Here is a 24,742-nt window from a genome sequence, read left to right on the forward strand (position 1 = left end):
CAAGCAAAACCCTGTAAAAGCAATTTAAATGTGCTGAAGCATAAAGAAAAAAGATGTGTGGGAGAGGGGAAGCGAAAGAGGGCAAGGAAGTCATAATCATATACATGCAAAAGCAATTATTCCCTGGAAACGTCTACAATTCCAGTCTGATTTGAACTACCCGCCGCCTTTATGTATATTTGTATGATTGTGTATAAGCGTGTAAGGTTGGAGTTAAGGGTTAACGTGGAGCGGAGCTGCAGACACAATGATGTAGTGGCGGGAGCGGCTGCAGACCTTGAACCCCTCGCAGGCTCATCAATCACGACACACACCGAGCTACAGAGTCAACCCCGAATTAGCTCCTGGTGGAATACCAGTAAAATACTGTGATGCATGGAGGGAATGAACAATAGTCCACATTTCATACAATAGACAATTATTTTTATCGCAATCACTGAAAACCATAATTAATTGCAGTCTGAAAATGGCCATTATTCCAATACTGAAGACTCATAGTGTTATCATTCAGCAGTGTTGCATTCTGGGTCAATGCCAATGAGTTCAGCAATAACAGTGTGCTGTTTTGGTTTCTGACTGCAACCACACAGTTATCTGAATTTTGTCTTTTGAGAGTTACGTTAAAAGCACGAAAAGTATTCAAAATGGGCAATATCACTATTGATATGAGGCCTACAGTGTGTAAGGCTAATGTTGCATACACTGTATATCCCTTGCTGGGTTGCTTGAGAATTTCTACCTTGAGATGATTTAACTAACTGAATTTTTGGGGGGAAATGGAAACACTAAAGTAAATAACCTTAAAAAAATGTGCTTAAGAAAAATGAAAAGACATTTCTTCCTCTGAAATCAGATCACTGACTGTTTCTGTTTCAGCTACTGAACAGTAAGGTCTTTACCGAGCCGTTTTGCTGAAGTTAATATCAAGTGAAGTGCACAACCTGGTTAATTGAGAGGATGAAAACAGCTGGGGAAAACATGGAAACCTTCTAGTTCAATTGTTTCTAGAACTCTTTGTCTCCGTGTCTTCCTGCAGCTGGTATGAAAGGAAGAGGAATAACCCAGATTTCAGACCTGAAAGGTGAGAAACAACTGCTGCATCGGTCTCAACATATATAGGCACTGAACTCTGCAGCCTGTCGCAACAAGTCTGTGTGTGCTATCGTGTGTGTGTGTGTGTGTGTGTGTGTGTGTGTGTGTGTGTGTGTGTGTGTGTGTGTGTGAATAGATGTGTGTGTACAAGTGATTAAGTGGTTTTGAAGACCAGCCAATGTGACCGTTATGAATGATAATGTTTAAAAAATGATAGGATTTGTAGATTTACTTTAGTACTTAAATCCAACCCTTTTTTTTGGTCCATTTTATACTTCTATTCCACATTTTGGAAAGCTAATATTGCAGTTTTTACTCCCTTACATTTCTTTGACAGCTTGAGTTATAAATTACTTAACAGATTCAGATTATAATGCAAAATTGGAGGGGGTCCTATTATGCTTTTTGGGGATTTTCCTTTTCCTGTAGTGTGTTATATAAGTTTGTGTGCATTGTACATGTTCTGCAAAGGCTAAAATCCCAAAGATCCCTCCCAGTTTCTCCCCCACACACTCCCCCCCTGCCTGAAACCCCTCCATTCAACTCCATTGTTTACTTCTGTAACATACTAACATCACTGTGAAACACAAGCACTTCTATTGGCTAGTACTCCAACATATTGCACGTGATAAGCTAAGGGAAATCTCCAAGCGGTTGACCAATCACAGATTGAGTTACTTTACAGACTCAGATTATTGGCTAATGCAAAAAACAAACTAAACTAATAGATACACTTGTTTTTATAGATAAGGAAGTATTGCTACTCTTTCTTGAGTAAAGTAAGATTGAGTAAAGATTTGAGTTCTTGTTCCAACACTGTTCTGCCAAAAAAAAGTTTTGAAGAAAGAAATAGGGCTTAGAAATAGAGTAGAGAGACAGAAGAAAGGATCAAGACAACGAGAGCCCGACAGGGAATGGGACAAGCACAAGCATAGGAATATGAAACGCAAACAGATCATGAACGGGGATGATGGTAAGGGATGAAAGTAGAGAGCAAAGTAAAGAAGAGAGTTCCTCCTCGCTGTGTCATCCTGTTCCCCCTCCTGAGTTCCCGCGCATCGGCGCCATTGTTTCATCTCCGTCCCAGCACAACGCCGAAGACGTACGAGGGTTTGGGTGATACCAGCTAGCAGGTAATTATTTTTTGGGGACTATGAAGAACAGGAAGAGATGGAAGGATAAGAAAGATGAATGTCAAAGAGGATGGATCTGTTTCTACGTTTAAGCGCTGGTGTTGGTGCGACGGTGTTCAGAGATAAGAGGTGATTACTCAGAGCCTCGATGGGCAGAACATGAGAGGGGCAAGATGGGAATGAGAGCAAGGAAAAAAAACATATAATCACACCCACCTGCAACAAAACAGATTGGTTGAGGTCCGTTACTAATAACAACCTGTAAGAGATGAGTGAGTAAATATAGCTGCAATTCCCTTATTAGCACATCATGAGCTGCTCATAAGAAGATTAGAAGAATGATAATAAAGTGTTTGATTATTAGCTAGGGAAAGGAGTGGGCGTAGGGTGATAAATAAAGGCGTTATCATTAAGATCAGGTGTATACAGAACAGGGTTTAGTGCCAGCCAGGTTGTGCTGCATCCTCTTACTTTGGGCGTGCGCCCTCAAACCAAAATGTGGATTTTCCCCGCCAAATGTTAAAGTGATGCCGGAAAACAATATTTCTCTTCGTCAAAAACTGTATAATTACCTCAAATAATGAAGATGGTGTCCAATAGAGCTTCAGACAGCAGAGACAGCTCTGTTTTTACGGAGAATAAATAGGGGATGGATGTCCGGTGGGTCTGCCGGTGGACGAGTGGCAGGCTGCAGGCTGACACTGAAACTGAGATTTCTGAATTACAATTATTTTACTCTCCCTTTTTCTGTAGAGATCTGCAGTTGCTAACAAGGGTCCTAATGAGACCACTAAAAGTCCACCTTTAGCTTAGCGGCGCTGATGTAAGGTCATGTGACTGATTATGCCTAATATTAGCTAGTTACTTTTCGCAATTGCACTTACGCTTCAGCAGTCTCAATATGTGAGATTATCCTGCTGCACAAAACCTGTACGTATCATAAAGGTGGGTTTGGAAAGATCTTATTTGCGTCAATATTCCAAAATCCAATGAAAAAAAAACCTATTGTTTTTAATTCTGGGATTAAAGTCAGAAGTACGGGTTCCTGTAGTGGCCCAACTTCAGTGAGAGACCCTCATAATGCACTACGGAGAAATGGAGGAGGTAACGGAGTTTCTGCGCGCCAGAGGGGTCCCGGAGGAAACCATATTCCAAATGGCAGAACAAAAGGTGAGTTATGAATCTGTATGTGTTGTTTTGGCGTTCGTAAAAACAAAGGTGTTAGAATATGGCAGACCATGTTTAGCTCGCAGCAAGTGTGTTGGTTTATATGCTAGGTCGATTTTATTTCCCCCCCAATCTAATTCTGTAAATAATGGGTTTAACCAAAACATGTTTTTCATGTGGTCCTAATCCTCTTCCGTAGAATGCTAATCTGGTTCGGCATACTAAAATGTTTCACCCCTGCACCACTCTATTAAGCATCCGAGATGGGAAGTTGACTTACCAAACGTCCTTTACCCAATGTAAATGAGTAAAGGTCTATTTGATACCAACGGCATAGCGCCGATCATCAATTCACCTTTGTTAGACTTAGATTTCCTTATCGGGGCCTTCGTGATTAACTCGGTAAATCATTTCCCATTTATTTTCTGTATTAACAGGCCATTTTCAAAGTAAGAATGATCAATGTGCATAGTTTGAACAGTGGGCTATGTAATACCTTACTTGCTCAGGGTAACCTGCAATCCCCCCCTGAGTTAAAATGCTTCATTATTCTCCCCTGCTTTGAGAGAAAGATATTAAAAGATGAGAAGGAAGCAGAGGGTTGAAGGGCAAATTGCAAAGAAATGAAGAAATGCTTGATATACGAACAGTGGGGACGGCAGTGAATAGAGATGAGATAAACAGACAGATAGAAACAGACAGATAGATGGATGTGTCAGTGTTGAGATGGAGGAGCGGGAGAAAGAGAGACGACCAGCTACAGCACCCAGTGAGTGATAATGCTTGCTACTACGCGCGCTTCAGCAAACAGCGACATCTAAGCAGTTGATTTTCTGTCAGGGCGACTTGGAGCCAGCGTCAATCCACACGGGGACGAGACCATTACCAGGATCATTGGAGTGAAAACGCAGCCCATGTTGGACGGCCTGTTCTCAAACTCCATGGCGACTAAAACACACACAGTTACACAGGGAGGCACACACACACACGGCCTTCAGTTCTGAGGAGTTAGCAAAACATTGTTGGATGGGAATCTATCCACACACACTAACAATGGAGCCTCCCACAAACCTCCCACAGCGTCTTCAAATTACAAAGTCAGAAGTGACAGGGATCCTTGTTAGCAGCCCACAGAGTAAAATAAAACCTCATTATGGAGTAATCACACTTATTAGCTCATATTTTGTCTTCTTTTCAAACAGAAAGCGACATATGGTGTTTTAGCTGCGTGTCATATGGAAAATATCTGGTCATTTGGGTGTGTGGGCTGTGGTGTGGTATAAATATATCACACGGGAGACGTAGGATGACGAATAGAGGTGTTTGGATGCTACGAGTTAAAATCAAGGCAGAGAGGAGGAAGCTGACCGACGGGCTGTTGCAATTTTGATGTTAAATGTAAATAGATGGGAAGAAAGGGAAATGTCGGGAAGGTTAAAGACTCTGTTTTGCTTTCGGTGGGTGAAATTTGTTTTATTCTGTGCTGAAAAATGACACGGACTATGCAAGAAATTCCTTAGGGCAGGATGTTCCCTTTAAAGGTCTCCTATCATGCTATATTTCAACAATATATTGTAGGGCAACATCTATACAAAACATGTCTGAAGTGTTTTGCTCAAAATACCACACAGATCACCCATTGTAGCATGCCTCCTCCCCTCTGTTTCAGCCCTGTTCCTGAAGTGCTGATTCTGTGCCTGTCACTTTAAATTTGAGCTGAGCTGAAGCTGGCCATGCCCCTTTGGAGCGTCATGATCTCTCTCTGTCTGAAGAGAGAAGTTTCTAACGGAGAAACTCAGCTAAACGCTGCCGTGATTAAACCCCATATTATGTTCCAAACCACATCAAGCATTATTTCTGAAACACTCCTCAGTGTTTACCACTAGAACAGAGACATGTATTATATATACAACAACTCTGAGTCCCTCCTGCAGACATCCTGCACAGAGGTGCTGCGAAGGGGATTCAGCTCGCGACTGTATATTGCGGACGATAGGTTGGGAAGTGTCACGTGGGCGGGACGTTGCCAGTAGTTCAAAGTAAAGCCAGCCCACACATCTGATATGACGTCATATCGGCAGCAAATCGGGATCAGCTCGTTTGTAGCCCCGTTTTTAGAGATGTGAGAGAGAGGGTTGTATTTTCTGACACTTTGTGAGTCTCCTTACACACCGGGGACACATATTAATGTATAAAAGACAGCAAAAAGTGCATTTTGCATAATAGGGGACCTTCAAACAGAGCAACCTCTCTTAGTATGACTTTTTAGCAAAAATGTATAAATAAATCAATAAAATCTTTTCAATAATTCAATATCATTTTAGCATTTAGAAAACTATATTGGCAGGCAAAGACTCTTCTTAGTCTTCTTACACTATTATGTTTATACCATAATTCATAGTATATGGTCACGTTTAAGACTTTCTTTCACTATCTCTTAATTTTGTATCCAGTTTTTGAAATTGCAATCTGCCTAATGAGAGCCGTACAACACTTAGGATGAGTTCCATTTATTCTGTATTTTGATTTGTTTTTGTTATGTGTTTTCTCAATGGCTTTGTGTCTTAAATAAAGCACTTTTAATTGCCTTGCTGTCAAATACTCTCGCCTTGCATTCACTCATTTTAAAGTACTTTTCTCTGCTTTTGTTTATTTATTTTTTATTTAAAATGATGCATAATGAGCCAACAGAATATACAAAACCTCGTGTCATTTTCCGTTTAAATCTGACCATCTGCCGCCGCACGTACACCGGCCAGATGTCTGCAACACGTTTTCTACATGAAGAGAAAAAGGAGGAGAGGAGTAGAAGAAGCAGGAGTGCAGATAATTGGATTCACTATTTAAAATGTGGAGACTGGAGGAAGGAGAGAAAGAGGGAGAAATGGGACAATTGCTCAGGGTTTAGTCGGAGGTGGAGGCATGACAGAAAGTGTCGTGAAGCCACTGCAGCAACAGTTGAGCGGAGGAACTTCAGCGCTGCAGCAATCCGTCTCTCTGAGCTCTGCTGCACTGAGGTGTGGTGCGGAGTTACAATCAAACTGCAACACCTGCTTCTATGGGACACGCCTCTGTCTATAAAGAAGTATGTGCACATCCAGCCGTGGAAGAAGTACTCAGATTTGTAAGTTACGTATACGAGTAATTATCATCACGTCCAAGGCATTTTGATTTCTATTAGAAATATAACAGCGATTTTAACTACCTTACATCCTGTAGGGTCATTTAATATATATAAATATTAATCACAAGATAAGATAATCATGCGTTTTGTATGCAAAGTCTCTATCTGCAAAGTAGCTAGCAGATAAATGGTGCATAATATACATTTATAGAGGGTATTCATATAAAGGGACCTTTAATGAAAAGTACCTCCTGATTTTACAGTGCTTGATTAAATGTATTCTATTATATTTCAACACTTCCTACATGAAATATGACATTTCTTGAGGGTTAAAATAGCTGTGTAAGTCATTATATTACACAATATTAATTATATCTGGTAAATGTTTACTGCTAAGGGTTTTTTTTTTTCTCAAGTATTGCACCAAACTTTTTGTAAAATAGACACATTTATCTATGTTTTATATTTAAACTGCTAATATTCTTCTATAAACTTGAATTAGGTATTCAATCCATGCTAAAATAGTGTGAGAATATGTAGGTGTGGTCCTGAAATGTCACCAATACTCTAGAGGAATTGTGTTAAACAAAACAGTTGCTTTGTTGAGTCTCAACTAATAAGCTGTTGAAATACAAATGTGTGTAGGCGTGCTTTCCGTATGAAGCGTGCTGCAGCAGTTTATTTTGGGTCGTGATTAAGCATGGAGGAGGAAGACATGAGCTTAACCATCCTCACTGATTTCCCCCCCAAAAAAACAAAAAAAACACAAGCTCTTATTAATGCAAGGTGAGAATATCAAACGCTCCAACCAACGAGCAGCATCGAAGCCGAAGACGCTTTTATAAACATCCACGACGACTCTCTTTGAGCGGAATTGTCTAATGAGTCATTTCTTATTTGATGTTTTCATTTAGTTTTTGCTCCTGAATACGTTTGATCTAAATGAAAGAGAAGCTGAGTTTGTTGACCCCCAAATGCCACCACACAAATACATAATGTGTGCTGCACCACAACATGTTGAGATGTATTTGTCCGCTAGGTGTGACGGGAGAGCGGAGCCGTGTGCACGTGTTTATCTCTCGGCTCCAAACACCTGTCAGAGGCGATGATGGAGAGCGCCACTGCGGCTGCACAATAAAGGAAATAGAAAAAGCGCTGTAGATGAAACACAATACAATGGCCGGTTGGAAACGCTTGTTTGGGTCCCCGGTGGGTCATTCAATCGCCTGCGCCCTTGAACACATGGCTCTTCAGCGGAATAATTTAGGATAAGTGGCACAATATTATTAAACTGAGTGAGTGTGTGTGTGTGTGTGTGTGTGTGTGTGTGTGTGTGTGTGTGTGTGTGTGTGTGTGTGTGTGTGTGTGTGTGTGTTTGTCTACAACTTGCGTGGGAAGTGGTCACTTGTTCCACAAACACACTTGAGCTGAGTAATACCTCGCTGTTCTCCCTGCGATATTACGATGGAGGTGTTAATAAGGTCTCTGATAAAGGTTACAAACACACTACTTGTTTTTAATCATTCTACTTAGTCAGCATTTCTCATTACGCAACATAAAGTGTGTGTTACATGCAGGATTAGTTAGGAGAGCTTGCCTAAAAAATGTATGTTTGTGTTGGACTTATTAAGTTTGGATTAATGAGACAGCCATGATGACAGCAAGCCATATAAACAGTGGTGGAAGTATACCAGAACTTTACTTAAGTACACATTTAAGGTTTAGTAGTATTTAAGGTACTTAAATGGGGGGCCATGTGAATTAAAATGTATATCACTGTGTTTTTCTTGGACTTTGATCCCAGTATACACACGGAATTCATCCCAAAACAGGATTCTACACCAATCAACTGGTAATGTAATGGTACACATGTTCATAAATACATGTTTTTCAGCCATATGTTTTTACTGGCACCAAAACAGGAATGAAAATGAAGTGTAGGGCAACATACAGCTCCGGAAAAAATGAAGAGCCCACTCCAAATGTTTCTTGAATCTTTATCTCTACATCTATGGCAGCCTTTCCAGTGTCTGTTGAATTCCAACACAGAGAAAAGCTGTCAGTAGTTTATAGAATACAAAGACATACCTTTCAATAATAAAACAGAGAAACTGATCATGCTGAAGTGGTCTCTTAATTCTTTCCGCGGCTGTAGGTTTTGGTATTAGATTATTTATAATACATTTTATTCCACAGATATCTTTAACTACTATCCAGATTATGTATACCCTTCCAGTCCAGTAAGAAACATGTATCTGTAGATCTGAGGATTTTAAATGTTACCCAATTATCTGATTGTTCACGATGCGCCTGTTGGATGCTTCACCTGCTATCACTGGTTTATTTGAGTAACGAAATGTATTGGCCAACGCCAAACTGCTCCAGCGACCACTGAAACAGCGGCAGTGTTCATGGCCCGCTGGTCTGAGCTTTTTGCCACAGGTTGACATGAAAGCATTGTGATGGGATTCCTACCCATTTACTATCGTATTTGGTCGTAGAACAAAATACAAAAATGTCTTTAGTTTGTTTTAATCACCAAAAGAAACAAGGGAAAATGCTGACTCATATCCAGGTTTAGGACTCATTCACGGGCCGCTATATTAACCTGTTTACGAGTAATTGAAAGGCCATGGTCGTACCATTTCCCTCCCTCTGCACGCCCCCCTTCACCTCCAGTGATTCAAACTGTAAAATATGATGAGCTGAGCCGTCGTTACTTTAGAAGAAGAGAAAATAAAAACTTGTTCTGGGCTGGCAGATTAAATCCCGGCGCTGAATCAAAGGGTGTGATTCATTTTTAATTTTGCTTTGCAGCAGTTTCCACACAACAGACGCAGCAGCCGACAGACTGAGAGCAAAACAAAAACAGTCACTTGGGAGGTGAGAAGCAGGGCTACTGATGGGACACAAAGGGGGGGATGGGGGGGTTGTGCTATACATCATTGCACCGCTGGCTGTTGTGATTGCCTGACCCAGGGTTTCAGCGCATTACCACCTTAACAGCTTTGTGGCTGGATTTATTCGTTCAGTGCACACACACACAGACACACACAGACACACACCAACTGCACTTTCTCGCACGCAGTGAAAGTGCAGTCAAATGTATGCAGGTGGAGAATGAATTTTAAAATACGATAAACAATTTCACCAGGGCTCCTCCAGTCTGCGGAGAAACTCGCTGGGTTTTTGTCTCACTGGTTATATCCAAAACCTTGACTCTATTTCTTATAATTGGGGTCTGAAATTCAATTCAGTGTTTTGTTCAGTGACAGTTTGGGCAATTCGTTTAGCCATTTGGTGGTTATTTTATTCCTGAAAACTTAAAAACCTAGCCCAATTTCTAATATTTTTGATAGAAATGTTCCTTTTCTGTTTGTCTCAGTCATACATTTATGATCTTAATATAATACATCTCTAACACTGTTTTTACTTGCATCTTTTACTGAACGTGTGTTAAGTGCTGCCTCCGAGATGTGTGTTCAGCCCCAAACACCAGAAGACTGTGCTGAGACAATTTAGATTTTTATGACAATTATGATGGGAATAAATGAGAAAATATGACCAGAGGAGCAAATACTGTAAGTCTGTTGAATAGACTAAATAAAGGCCCGTATTTCCCCTCTCTTAAGATGTTATCCATCCATTTATCAGCCACAAAAAAAACCCTCTCTCAGTCAAAGTCTACTTGATTCGATAACTGCTTTTCTGTAAACGCACAGAGATCGCTGTGATTGCTATCAGCCGATTCACTTGGTGTTATTTTCATTTCCATTATCTGCTTGTTTAGATGGGGAAAATGGGCAATTAGGACACTACTTACAAAAGATGTGGTTTTAAACATGTTGTTCACAGTTAATTAATACCAAACCTGTTTAGATTTTGGCTTTGCTTTAAGGAGATGCAATTAATTGGTTTATAGGGCAAATTTGGTGTCACCATTGTCCATTATTGGGCTCTCATCTGCCCCTCAGCCAGATTGGGAATGTGATTGGTCGAAAGCAAGACCATGCTAAGCCCTGATTGACGACCCTCTGGCAGAGAAGTTGATTCAAGAAGAGATTTGACCTCTTTAGTGTTGCAATTTCATACAAAATCAATCAAAGCAGCGGGGCAGGTCTTTTCTAATTTACAAATGGAAATAAAATAAATGACTTTAGACAGTTTTTTCTTTGATGGCGAAATTTAAAATTGTACACGATTGGTAAAATAACTACATACAATTTATTCGCATTCATTCACTACCTCTCGTTTGGTTTGTTGGTCTGTATGTCAATTTTCCAGGAACTTGAAGGAAGGATGTAACGGAGCATGGGAGGAGGAAAAACTCATTCATATTTTGGATTGGATCCAAAAAACAAAGCACATACAGTACAGGCATTATTTCATACTATGGAAACGACCTTGGTGGAACTCCAGTGGCCTTCGAGTTTGGCATATAGGCTCATACCAATGATCTTCTTTACTTTCTACCAGGAAGGTCAAAGTGAACGGTCAAGCAAGCAGAGTTTCAGTGTCTTCCTCGAGGACACTTCAGCCTGCCAACATCTGTCCCGCTGATCGGAGGAAGCAGATGTCACTTCGGAGAAACTTCAAGACATATGCAGAGTATCTTTTGACACTCTGACCTGGAGGTGGTGAGGACAGACCAAACCATTCCAGAAATATCTCCAAAACAATTCCTTGATCTAGGTTTAAAGCCTCACACATAATTGTCTGATTCAGGGGAGAGCGTGTGTGAAGAGGTGCCAGCTCTCATTGTGTTATGTTTGGCTCATGGCAGTGTAACACTAACAAGTCCTGATGTCCACCGCCATCATCCTCCTCCTCTCATACCCCCCTGGGAGCTGGAGGAGATCAGGTAATGACAGGATTTTAAAGTAACCCCCATGGCCTGACACAGAAACACACACACACACACACACCCACCATCCCCCTCATGTTCATCTCCCTTTTACACAAACAAAAATACACACCCCCTATTCTCGGTACTAGAATTAGCCGTTGGCTGCATTCCAGTCGGATCAGCTCAATATTCCACCCTCCCCAAAAAAAAACGCCTCTCCCCTCGTTCACTGGAGGCCGCGCTTTGCCACAGTCATAGTTGTGTCACAGCAATCAATCACCCATCAATGTGGGAGACAACACAGCAGCACTGTAATCCCCCCCCCCCAAACTCCTCCCTTACTATCACCCGACATCTGTCCTTCGGGATCTCCATCTCATCGCCTGACCTCCATCAGGGTCCCTCCCTCTCCTCCATCACTATGTCCGTTGCTCCCTGGTGGTTGCATGCAAAAGTCTCAGCAATTATCACCTTGCTGTGATTCAGGCGCTTGACTCACAACCCAGCCGGTGACCTTCTCACACATCAGCAGGCGGGCATTCACACAGGTACATGCATAAACCCCACTGTGCTGCAGCGGAGAAGCACATCTGTTTTTGTTTGTCTGTATTGGTGGGGCAGTAATGCATTATTCAGTAACAAATATCATTAGTGCAATTACTTCTTCCAGTAGTGAGCAGTACAAAGGACCGCAATTAAAATTAAACGACTACATAAAGGTAAGAAATCCCAGAAACACGTTGAAAATGTGCGGCTCTGTTTGTTAGTTGACTTACTGGGAGTTTATTAGTGGGTTATCCTTTATTAACATGGTACAAATGTGCTCTCCACCAAAGCTGACCTGCCTCTAATTTGTCTGCTTGTTGCTAGCTAAAAACCTAAATGTCTCTTATTTCCTATTTCTGGAATATGACACACTGGTTATATTAAAGGCACTGGACTTACTAAAGGCAGACTGGTGTGATTTGTTGGGTGACAACTTATCCCCGCCTCCCAACTGTGGCTAAGCTTCATTAGGTAATTATTGCTGGAAAAAGCTTGGGAGGCGTAATCAACTCGTACTTTTTATCAAAGAACCACAGTTTTTTTATCTTTGTTACATCAATTGTTGCAGAAAATTCTAGAAAAAGTACAAACAAATGTAAAGAATAAATGTACAAACGAAATAAAGCTTCTTACAGTACACGTATTTCCTCAATTGAATGACTCCTAGGCAACAGAGACTATTCCTCCCATTCAAGATAGTCCTATGAAACTCAATATATCAACACCAGAATGATGATGATGATGTGGTTAGCGAAACCATTATCATCTGCTTGTTATTATCCTCGCCCAACATCATCCATCCAACACTCTCACTTCATACCTGGAATTGGTCATGTCGGTCTGTCCTCCTTGACTCTTCTCCAGCCCGAGCTTGGTGAAAATCCCGACCAACACCATGATGGCCACCACTCCACAGATAATATACACGATCATGTGGGTCCGATCCCTGTCCGGTTCCTCTCGGACCTCTGTGACGGGTTCTGACGGCTTCCCGGTGTTCGCCCAGACCGGCGTGTCATAGTTGGAACAGGAAGTCTGGTCCAAACTGTGGATTTTGAACTGGCAGCAGAAGCGGTAGAAGCAGGAGCCACAGCAGAACAGATAGATACCGACGTTGCAGTTGAAGGGCGGGTCCCACTGGCCCATGACGTCGTAGTAACCCCAGCAGCGGCCACCGTTCGACGGAGCCGTTTTGTCCTCCGCTTCCGGTGTTGGCGTTGCCAGCGCCGCCTCGGGTATCATAGAGGGCTCTGTCGTCTGGTTGTTGGAAGCAACCTGTGCCAAAGCTTGACCTGAGGGCCAAGAGCTCAGTCCCCCAAAAGAGGTCAGTCCCAGGAGAATGGCCAGGGAGAGGCTTATCAAGAGTGGATGCACGGAGGTGGCCATCTTGGATCTACTCCAGTGTCTTCTGGAAGCCGTGATGTGTAATTTGAAATGATAGTAAAGCTCCTAGGTTTAAAAAAAAAAAACAACAAAGAAAAAGAAAGTTAAATATCCGTCTTTGGTCAATGAATCTCTAAAGATAACAGGTGTAATGGATACATGGTGTTAACCTATATACAGTATGCATGCCTGGAAGAAAAACAAAGAGCATTCAATTAGCGTAGAGGGAGTTTTTACAGCAAACAGTTACAGGAGGGGAAACTGTCGTCGAGGGGCAGAGGAACAAGTGAGTGCAAGAAATCAATCTCCCATCTCAACAGGAGTGAATGTGTCCCTTGTGAGCAGACACTCACATGCACAGACTCATCACCACAGTGCCTGGCAGCTTAAGTTATGTGTGTAGGTGTGTGTTTATCGAAGCAGAAAAATATTCCAAAATTCAAGAACTGTCACCTTTCACAAAGCCATATGTCGTCAGCAGACAGCAGAGGCGGTTGTAGACAAATCCTAATCCGGTTTGGCTCGGAGGGAATCTAGTTTAAGAGGGCGTGTTACCTACGAATGAACTTGCCTTTGGCACATCCTGCAATAAGCCCCCCCGCTGAGTGGATGAATAATCCGTGAAAAGTGGAAAACTGTTAGCGCTGGCAGAAAAAAGAAGGAAGACTCCTCTCAAACTCAGAGATGGTCACAGGCTCCCACATGAAAGGATTTGCACTCCGGAGACAGGCTCCTATTCCTGAGTGGATAACAAATCTCAAAGCTGGAGTCAAATCAGTTCAGATGTCCTGGGAAAACTCAAACCAAGAGTGCAGTGTTTTCCTCTCCGGGTTGTGTGTCTCCTCCAATTTTCCCTCACAGAGCTTATCTCGCATCTGTCTTCCTCCTACTCTCAACGTCTCTATTCAAATGAAGCTTTTTTATTTTGGTGGTGGGCATCTTTTTCCACTGCCACCTTGCTCCTCTTTGGTGAACCCCCTCCTTCAGATGTGTAGATCCAGTCTTTCTGAGTGAGATTCAAAAGTTGAGCTTTTATTTTGGAAAGATATCTCCTTCCTATTGCCAGCCAACAGGTCACAACAGCTGTGCAATATTCTTTAAAACATTACTCCGGGGGTCTCGTCAAGCTGAAATCCTTACGGTCCAAGAGCTCTTGCACCTGAGGCGTGCTGTCTCTCACGCACACAAACACACACTTTCACACACACACTCACAGCAGCTCCAATTCCCCTGGTGACAGTGCTCTGTCAGTGTCAGTCTGTCTAAGCGACACACGAGGAGTCCAATGGCTTTGTGTCCTCGCCTCCTGTTGCTGCTCCAGTGGAACCCCCCCCTCTCTGTGGACCTCTACCCAGGACACCAGCCTGCCCTACAAGTGCTAAGACTAAGGGGAGAGGAGGAGAAAGAGAGAGGTAGGAGGGGAAGGGGGCTGATGTTGGGATGCTGAATCTCTGATCTTAATGTCTGAGCGTTGCTGCGTCCACGTCTCTAAAGAAGCTGTACAAATACGTGGGGATCAGTGGCGTGTCCCACATAACGGGTTTTAGTTTGTCTTTCCTTGTTTTTCTTTCGGCTCAGTTTCTCTGTGTTCACATTTTGATCTCCCTAAATGCTCTCTTTTGATATTTTCTGCTTCTTTCTTTCCCCCCGCAACTTACCTCACCCTTTTTCTCTCAACCCGAGCTGTGTGGGCTTTTGTCGTCACTGAGGAAATATCAGCGTGGGGTCAGAGAGCCCGTGGACTGCCCTCTGCACTTTCAGTGTCGCACTTGTGCAAGCCTCGCCGGAATAAAGCTCCCCCAGCCCATACGCACGACAGAGACAAGTGGAGATGCGACAGCCAAACGGCCGTGTGGCAATGAGGGCAAAAATATCCTGTTTTCAAAAGAAGCCCACTTGGAAATATAGGACTGCCTGCAGCAGAAGATCTTTGTTGTTCAACAACTCAGTTGCCTTTTTTTCCAAATTTTTCCATTTGCATCAATGTATTTGTTTGTCTTTTTTCCGCCCTTTGAGCAAAAGAAATGTACAAAAAGAAATCTAATATGCAACAGTTTTAAGGCAAATGTCGCATATTATCTCCCAATTTGTCATGCAATGGATTTCTTTCTGTCAATTCAGTCCTTGTCCGGCTGCAGCTTCTTTGAAAACAGGCATAATTTGATATATATGTATAGGAATTTTATATATATATCATATGTATGTGTTTTCACTGGTGCTCTGCTTGTGGGATGCTCCAAACAGAAGTAGGAAGAGAAGCAATAAAATGTTTTTCTCTTTCTTTTTTTTTTTTATTCCATCCTCTCCCTTTGTTGCTGCTTCTCCATCAGTGTGTATTCCCGTATTTCCTCGCTGAGGCGGCTCAGTGCGTCTGTATCCCGTCGGCTGGTGATGCTCGCGCTGCTGCTGTTCTCTGTCAGGACTGGATGACAATGTCTCGCACACACACATTCTCTCTCTCACTCCTCCCTCCGCAACTCACTCCTCCCTCTCTCGCTCACTCCTCCCCTCCCTTTTGCTCACACACACACACACACACACACACACACACACACACACACACACACACACACACACACACACACACACACACACACACACACACACACACACACACACACACACACACACACACACACACACACACACACACACACACACACACACACACACACACACACACACACACACACACTTATAGCTTTTGTGCGTAAATGAGCGCTGCTGACTCTCCCTTTCACTCTGTCATTATGTGTCACTGACACTCTCTTCTCTCACTGTTGTCCCTCTTCTATAAAACTCCCTCCTTTTCCTTTTCCCCTCGTTTTCTTCTTCTTGTCTCTTTTTTGTGGCATCCATTCATCTCTGTTTACCTTTTATCTTTGTAATCTTTTCAGTATGTGTCTTATTGCCGCGTAACACCTCTACACATCCCCGTTTTTGCGGGAGCACGCTTGTAACATGTGTGATGCGGCAGCAGTCTATAGGAGCTGATTTAGGGATGGATGGATAGAGGGAGAGGAGGAAGCGAGAGTGAGATAAACAGAGAGGGAGAGGGAAGCGGGAAGAGAAGGGAGGGGAGGAGAGAAAAGGACAGCGGCTGCCAAAGAGAGGAGCCGGGGAGGGAAAAGAGGAGAGGAATTATCACGGGGAAGGGAGGGGGGATTAAGAAACGTGGGGAAAGAAACTGGAATAGGAACTGACAGAAGGATAGGGGGAGATATAGATGGTAAGGAAGCGCAGACAGGTAGGAGGGGGAAAAACAGTACAGCTTTCTCAAAAAGGATATGACATATTAGACCGGGAGAGGGAATAGTGTTCAGAGAGAATTCACAAAAAGGGATACAGGCCCCAGAAAAATTCCCAGGAAATCGACTGAAGAGGCGCTATGAATCTTTGAATAATCCCAGACATTATGTTGAATGTGAACTAGATTTCCAACACGAAAATGAAATAGCGCCTTTGGGTCCGACCATGAACCGGGCAAACCTCATCAGCAAACACGGAGCGGGGAGGGAAACCTGCTTAATATTTTATTCTGTTATTTTTAATATTCATTTTCCAAACTTTACATAAAAGTTTAAGGGCTTTTTCTTTAATTTCCCTGTCACCAGTTTCTTTTGATCTTCTCACAAACTCCCCTGATTTTAAAGCAACATTTCTTTATTTTTTTCCGTAAGTAGCTCCTCTTCGCTTGCTGTTTGTACTCTGTCCAACCCTCTCGGCCTAAATTTGCTTTAAAATCTTTGGCAGGGTGCGTCAGGAGTTGCGTTAAGAATACACACACGTAGAAAATGCACACAAACGCTGCGTCTCGACACACTCCCATGACTTTACACTACAGCTCTGCGATGTGCCACAAATCAGCTAATCCTCCTTCTTCCTGCAGTCTGACATTAAAGTGTCCTCAGCACATTTCCTCTAATGGAAAGCAGGTCATTAATTAAGAGATGGGAAACAAAGTGGTGGTGACTAAAGATTGGTTTACCACCATCAAAAAGAAAAAGATGCAGAGAAGCAGTGAGAGGTGTGAGCGAAGGGTGTTGGTGGGAAATCTAGACGGGAAGGAAAGAGGGATGAGATGGATGTAGAGGTGAAGTCCTGGGGGGGAGAAGGGGGGCAGAGGACAGATTGAATAGGAGATCAGTCTTAAATAATTTCTCTCTCTCTCTCTCTCCCTCTCTCCCTCTCTCCTCTCCTTGGCTGTGGTTTAATAGCATTTCCACTCTGGTGTTGTATTTTCCTCTCCTTCTTACTAAAGAATTTTAGGGCCAGGCATAAGTGTGTGTGTGTGGGGGGGGGGGGGGATTGAAAACATTTTTAAAAACCTTGCAATTTAAATATAACATCAACATTTCGAGGATAAAAACAAAATGTAACAATTAAGACGGACATTTTGAGTATAGAGTAGGAAAAAAAGTCGAAATGTTGATAATAAAGTTAACATTTTGCAAATAAAGTTGCACTTTTGGAATATCCGCTGCATTAGTATTTGGATTTATTCTCAAAATGTTGCCCCAAAGTGGGACATATGGTGGCCAACAGGTGGCCAAGTATAACATCTTAATTTCAAGGATTAACACAAAATTTCACAAGTAAATTGAACATTTTCAGTATAATGTTGATAACAAAGTCGAATAATGAAAATGAAAGATCTAAAATGTTTTCAACTTTCAGCCCAAAGTCGGATATACGGAGGCCAACAGGTGCCAATGCACTACAATGGCACAAAACATTTCCCTTAGGAGAAACGAGGTGCAGCTTCAGAAACGATGCAAATATATAAAACACGAATATTCCAAAACACATGCAAATCAAGGAGCATCTTCACCTAAATGTGTCGTCAAGTCAGCATTCAGAAAGCATTCACCAATTTGATGAAAACATGCGCAGCATCTAAAAACTCTGCATAAGCAAAACGGAAAAAATAAATGCTGTATGAATTTCAAAACAGACCACCACTATTTCTACAAAGAAGGAAAGTCAATTGGTTTAAAGAAAGACAAACAAGTCAGGGCATTTTCTACTACAATAATAATGGTGAAGTATGTTTTAGTTTTGACACCTTGAACTGTACTCCAGGTAACAGCCGGAGTGTGTTTGGTGGATTCTCTATGAAATCTTTCTGTCACATGCTGACAAATCCAGTGAAAGGATATTCTCTCCTCTGTTAATCTCTTCATTATTCCCCCTCTTCCTCTCGTCTTTCTCAGGTACTTCTCCTCTGTTTTGTTTTTCATCTTCCACCTCTCCACTCTACCTGCTCTCCTTTGGTCCTTCTTGAAATCTGAAGGAGCGTAGATATGTTCAATTCCCTCAAAGCCAACCTCCCCCTCCCTCCATCATCATCCTCTCTTTACCTTCACTTTGTCCTTCGCTCGATCTGTCACCCTCCTCATCTTCACATCCTCTCATCAAACTGTCTCCCATTGTCTCTCAAATTCTGGTGTATGTACCACGCTCTGCCACGCCTGTCACTCCCGCTCTTTTTTTTACTCAACCGTTGTCACTTACTTCTGCACGGCATGGCTGCTCGGCTCATCACTCGAGTACTCTCTGACCGTCACTCAGTATAGATTAGCTCAGGGTGGGGATGAACACGGGGAAAACAGACGGAGAAATGGGAGGGTAACTCAGACAAGGCCATGCGAGAATGGAAGGGATGATGAATCCAGGGAAAGGCCTTGGAAACAGGATTAGTTATAAAAAATGAATAATGGTAGTCAAAAATAACCAAGAAAGAGAGAAGAAACAAGCTAACAAAGCCAAAGATCGATGGATTAAGTTATAGTTTGATAACTTCTGTCGGGTTGATGGATGTCTGCGGCTGTAGGAGTGTTTTATTTTTTGGTTTACTGCCGTGTTCAGCATTGTCCCAAGACAGTGCCTTCCAGCAACCTCGTCCTTGACTACAGGGACCAGACATCTTATACCTGCCACACACACACACACACACACACACACACACACACACACACACACACACACACACACACACACACACACACACACACACACACACACACACACACACACATTACTTCCCCATTCACTCGCTCACAAAGACATCATGTTCCAAGATGGGAGGGTTCAGAAAGAGTTTGACAGCATGAAATATATAGTTTATACTCTAACCTAGGCAGTAATTAGGAGTGTGTGTGTGTGTGTGTGTGTGTGTGTGTGTGTGTGTGTGTGTGTGTGTGTGTGTGTGTGTGTGTGTGTGTGTGTGTGTGTGTGTGTGTGTGTGTGTTTGCTTTTTAATGTAATTATCCATCCAACACTGGTGTTTTAAATTCCAAATCAAAAGCACTGCATTGAATTTCAGTCGGCCAGACACCATTAGGTCTCATTAGCTGATGCACAATAGCTTTACACCTGCATTCTTTCTAATGTCCTACAAAAGAAGTCAAATTGTGTAGAAGTCTATGAGAAAATGACTTGATTTCTGACACGATTAAACATTTTTACCAAGGCATTTATAGTCTTAATCGCTTCAGGACGTGCCTAACTTGTGATTGACTAGTTAATACCACTGTTCTCAAGCCTGTTTCCAGTCTTTATGATATGCTAAGCTAAGCTAACATGCTGCTAGAAACAACTTCATATTTAGCGGACAGTTGGTGTGGTATCAATTTCTTATTTAACTCTCAGAAAGTGTCCAAAAATGCACTGAAACTTGAGTTGCAGCAATACTTAAATGAACTTTGCATAATTCAACAGTTATTTATTTTATGCCAAACCCTGATATTTAGCTAATGATAATAGGTTTGGTGGCTGCGTTTTTGTTCAAATTCACAACATTAACCACCTGCCATACAGAAGAAGTTTGTGTTCTTTTAAATTATTAATTTATCAGAATTTTTACAGGAGAAATGACTGATTTTAAAAAGGTAAAACATAAAGAAAAGTGTTCTTAAGTCTGTGTCACTGGAGGTTTATAGCTGTTCCGTGCTTCGTGCTGTTCTCCTAAAATAAAAGTTTCATTTGTGGATGATTCTCTGTGCCCCAACCCCTCCCCCCCCCGCGAGCCAGCTGGGTCTTATTCCCCGCTGTGGCACTTTTTGTACTGTGATCCCTCTTTGAAGAAGAGAGAAAGCTGAGAGGGTTACAGACAATCAAAAGAAAAGTACACAAAGAGCTCACCCTGTCTGTTCCCCGTGACGGAAAAGGTCCTGTAGTGAAAGAACTGCCCTGCTCTAACCCATCGGTGGGTCACTTTGATATAAAAGATAAATCTATTGAGTTCCTGGATATCTTGTTATAGTTTATTCCTAGGAAACATAACTTTGAAGCGGTGTTATTCTGCGTTTCTATATATACAATCCTCTATTGCCATATTATATTTCCATTGTAAGACCACCTCAAATGCCCTTCTATGTGCGGATCAATTCCCGCTGCTAATGTATTTAAGTATTGATGATCCTTTTTAGCCATTTGTTAACCAGGCTATCCAGTCTTCTCTGTCAGCTATCCAAACAGGAATTTAGTTTGACGACACGCTTCGATCCATCAGGAACAATTCCATTTGAACCCATCAGGTATTGAGCCAAACGGTCAACAAACCTGAAGACGCAGCGTAATGAGGGAATATCACTCATTATCCATCACGGTTTGGCAGAAGGAGGCTGCTTGGTATGATCCGTGGCACGCCATTAATGCACGTAAACAATACGCTCTACTTTCACTGCTCTCGTTGCGCTGGTGTGCCCCATTCAAAAATGTGAAAACCTGTCCATGGTGGCCCTTCTCCATGTGTGCTGGGAAAAGCCCCATCCTGTGCAACCCTGCACTGCAAGTATATCTATATTGTATTGATATGTTTGAAACTAGATCCACGTTGCCGTACGAAAAAAAGCTTTGGTCAACTTGTCAGGAAGATGTCAATGTCCCAACAAATGGGAAAAATCACGTCAAATAGTAGCTCTGTTTTTAGTTGAACTCTAATTTAAGGGAAGGCTATGTAAAGAATGACATCAACCCATTTTGAGTTATGGTTATTCGAAAAGTAAGCTACTTCAAATAAGAATCAAAGTCTTGTCCATAGACTAGTGCATCATTATTTTACTTTATTATAATTATTAACCAAGCTCTTGATGTTGAAGCACAAAGAATTCCCTCAGCTTCACGCCAACATATTCTTTGATAAAAATTAAATCAAATTCAAGCCTCCATGACCGCAGAGAGGAGCTGGTGCTGACTTTTAATACAGTTCATATTAAACTGATGGGCGATCATTTACCGGACATAATGAGACTACAGCAGATCGTCTCGTCAACTGTCAAACACTGGACAGGATATATTTAATTTGTCTTTAATTGTGGACGGATGGATCACTAGTATTTCTGAAAAGTCATTTAGAGAGTCGATCTCTTCTATCAGTTAGCCGAAGCACCGAGGAGCCACCAAGCTAGATGACCCGTCGTGCCTTCAGCCAGCAGTCGTCAATAGGGGATTATCTGACTGCCTCTCAGTGGGGGGTCCATGTCTTTATTAGCTGTCTGTCTCCGTTTTGCCCGAATGCAGCCTCAGTCCCCTGCAAAGCCATCCGCTGTTTGCATCTGTGTGTTTGTGTGTGTGTCAACAGGGACAGCCGCAGTAACCCAATCAGCCGGTAAGAGAGGAGATCTGTCCTCAGAAGAATGGATAGAGTGAACAGAGATGTAGAATGAGAGGGAAAGGGAAAGGTCACCCAAAGGTGAACAAAGGAAATCCGAGGTGGGGTGGCTCATACTACGAGGGGGAAAAAAAGCAGCTGAATGAAGAATGGGAAATAAAATAAGAGCAGGTGCACAAATGTCAGGAATGGAGGGATTAAGAGACACAGGACCCCTGGGCACAGGAATTTAAAAGGTCCTCCACCTCACCTGAATAAAAACAAGACCCAGAAATGGAAAAAAGGAAATGAATGGTTAGCATCATGGTTTTGGGGATTGGAGAAATAATCAGCTATCTGTGATTCATTAGTACATCGCCGGTTGTTTTTATCAAGGTGTTTTTGTGTCATTCTTCTTAAGATAATTAAATGGTCCGCATCAAGAGAGCGAGTGGCAGCTGCTCCTTAGTGACGCAAATGCACACACACACACACACACACAGACACACACACACACACACCTGAATCGGAAATTGCCTAATGTTGGAGTAACAGTGGCCATTTGGAAAACATAATGCCCAATCCTGGTTGATATCTTCCATATCTTTATAGTCTTTTTGCATCTCCTTGTAGTCATTTTGTGTCATTTCTGTAATTATTTTGGCATATTTCCCATGTTTTCAGTCATTTTTGGGTACAGTTTTGCATGTCTTTCTGTCATTAAGCATCTCTTTGTAGTCTTTTTTAAAGTCTGGTTTTGTAACCGTGTTTGGGGTCCTCCTTGGTGATGTTTTCATTGCAGTCTCTTTGCGGTTGTATTGCATCTTTTTGTTCTGGTTTGATTGACTTTCCAAACAACAATGTTAACAGTCACTTCAAACCGATGATCTGGCAGAGAGTGGTGCAGTGATGGAGTATTTTGTCGGACGACCTGGAAGTTAGAACCCCAAGAGTTCCCTCAACCAAAAGTATTGGTTTTGATATTTCACAGAAACAAGTTCTTTAGGCAACATGTGTTTATGACACATTCGAGCAGGATATCCTCCACAGATTAACGTCACTTTTTTTAAGCGTTAAATGCAATCAGCAGGAGTGAAAAGCTAACGCTAGGCTATACACAATCTACATCATGGCTGCATCACCAGCTAAGCTAAAGGCGGTCTTGCGTCGGCGCAATGACGCTAAGTCTTTTCATTTAGTTATTTTCTATGAAACATAGAAGCTTCAGGCAAGTGTGTTAACTACTGACGTATTTTATATCGCAGATCCAAACGTCAAATTCTCAGGCTTGTTTTACCCACGGACCTTATTTCAGGCTTCCAACCAAATTCAAACAAACGTTGACCCCAAGAAGAGGGAACCAGAACTGGTTGCTTGAGTTATTTCTACACCACTCTATAGGGTCCCTTCATAATCCATCCATGATGTCAGGACATTTTAGTGTGAAATGAAAAGAGGGAATGATAAAAACCCAACAGATTATGGGAGTTGGATAGAGTTGGAATCAGGAGACCTTGTTGATGCAGAGACTAACTCGCCCTCGCTTTCTCTCTCTTCTCCTGCTAAACTTTTGTGACACAAAGCGGATTTGTAAAATCCAGTTGACTTTTATTGCAGAGCAAAGATCAGTGCATGCACATATGGAAATGTAAAGCCTTTAAATAAACATGTTTGATAGCTATACAATGTGAGGTCTATAAATCACACATGTATAAGCACATGGAGTCTTCCATAATTAATCTCTTTCAGTTTAAATGAGGCACCGCTTTGGTTTAAGTACGTGAATGTGTGTGTGTGTGTGTGTGTGTGTGTGTGTGTGTGTGTGTGTGTGTGTGTGTGTGTGTGTGTGTGTGTGTGTGTGTGTGTGTGTGTGTGTAGTTTGAATATGTGGATTTCAGTGGATTAGCCTAGTTACGGGCTGATGTTTTCATCACCAAGGCTCCTAAACTTGTAGATGACTCATATTTGGTTCAGTACGGCTGATCACATCACCATACAGCTCCTTCTCCCTGTGGCTGTTTTTCCAAGTCTATATTTATCATCTTATCACATCTAAAGAAATGCGGTCCAACCTGTGCAGTTGATAACCTGCATGCCATGAAGAGCCCAGAGCACGTCTAAGCTAACGTGAAGGGCTGTAAACTAGCATTTTACAGCGTGTAAATACGTGACGTATATTGCACGGCAAATTGCCTCCGGGAGGTTATTTTTTTCCTGATCTAATCTAAAAATGTTTCATGCTGAGGAGGCAGTATCAAAGTCAGGGCTTCCTCTTTAATTTCTTTAAAGTTCTTCAAAGGGAAAGTCGAGTGTAGAGGAGGCTTATGGCAACACTCAAGTCTTAAGAGGAGTGAAACTGAGAATGTTTAATGGTTGATTTTGTAATACGAACTCTAAAATATTTAAAAAATAGCAAAAATTATTCATTTTATCATTCAAATATTTATTCAGAGAGGTCCGACATTCATAATTTAGCTGCAGCGTCCTAATTTAGTCACTGTGTGTGTGTGTAATTAGCAATTTGAACTGCCAACTTTGCACACAACTTTGCCCGTGGGCAGACGATCTAAATCCTATTTGTTTTTTATTGATAAGAAGTAATAAAGACCTTCTGCCATCTCCAACAAAGAGCTTTGAGAGCACAACTGTAACTCCATCTGTCTCGCAAACACAGCTACTCTAACAAGGGATTTCTCTTTTTATTGGCTTAAAATGAAGCACTTACCCTGAAGATAACAGTGCAGGGTGGCAGCACAATGCGGGCATCCAAGATTTACTAGAACCTATAGAAGTGATTTTGTGGTCCCGGTACATTTCTGATGTTGACAACAAAATGCCCCCTTTTTTCCCCCATAGAT

The 24,742-nt window shown here is 42.1% G+C and overlaps 1 protein-coding gene across 1 annotated transcript in view; it reads right to left on the bottom strand.

Annotated features, from left to right (window-relative positions):
• Positions 1-13,294, bottom strand: part of LOC134878185 (protein shisa-8) — a 100,558-nt gene extending 87,264 nt beyond the window's left edge. The window contains exon 1 of the mRNA XM_063904061.1: positions 12,729-13,294. Within this exon, the coding sequence (XP_063760131.1) occupies positions 12,729-13,294 (566 nt within the window). The remainder of the gene's footprint in view (positions 1-12,728) is intronic.
• Positions 13,295-24,742: the final 11,448 nt, after the last annotated feature.

Source organism: Eleginops maclovinus, chromosome 16 (genome assembly GCF_036324505.1).
Source record: "Eleginops maclovinus isolate JMC-PN-2008 ecotype Puerto Natales chromosome 16, JC_Emac_rtc_rv5, whole genome shotgun sequence".
NCBI classification, from domain to species: Eukaryota; Metazoa; Chordata; class Actinopteri; order Perciformes; family Eleginopidae; genus Eleginops; species Eleginops maclovinus.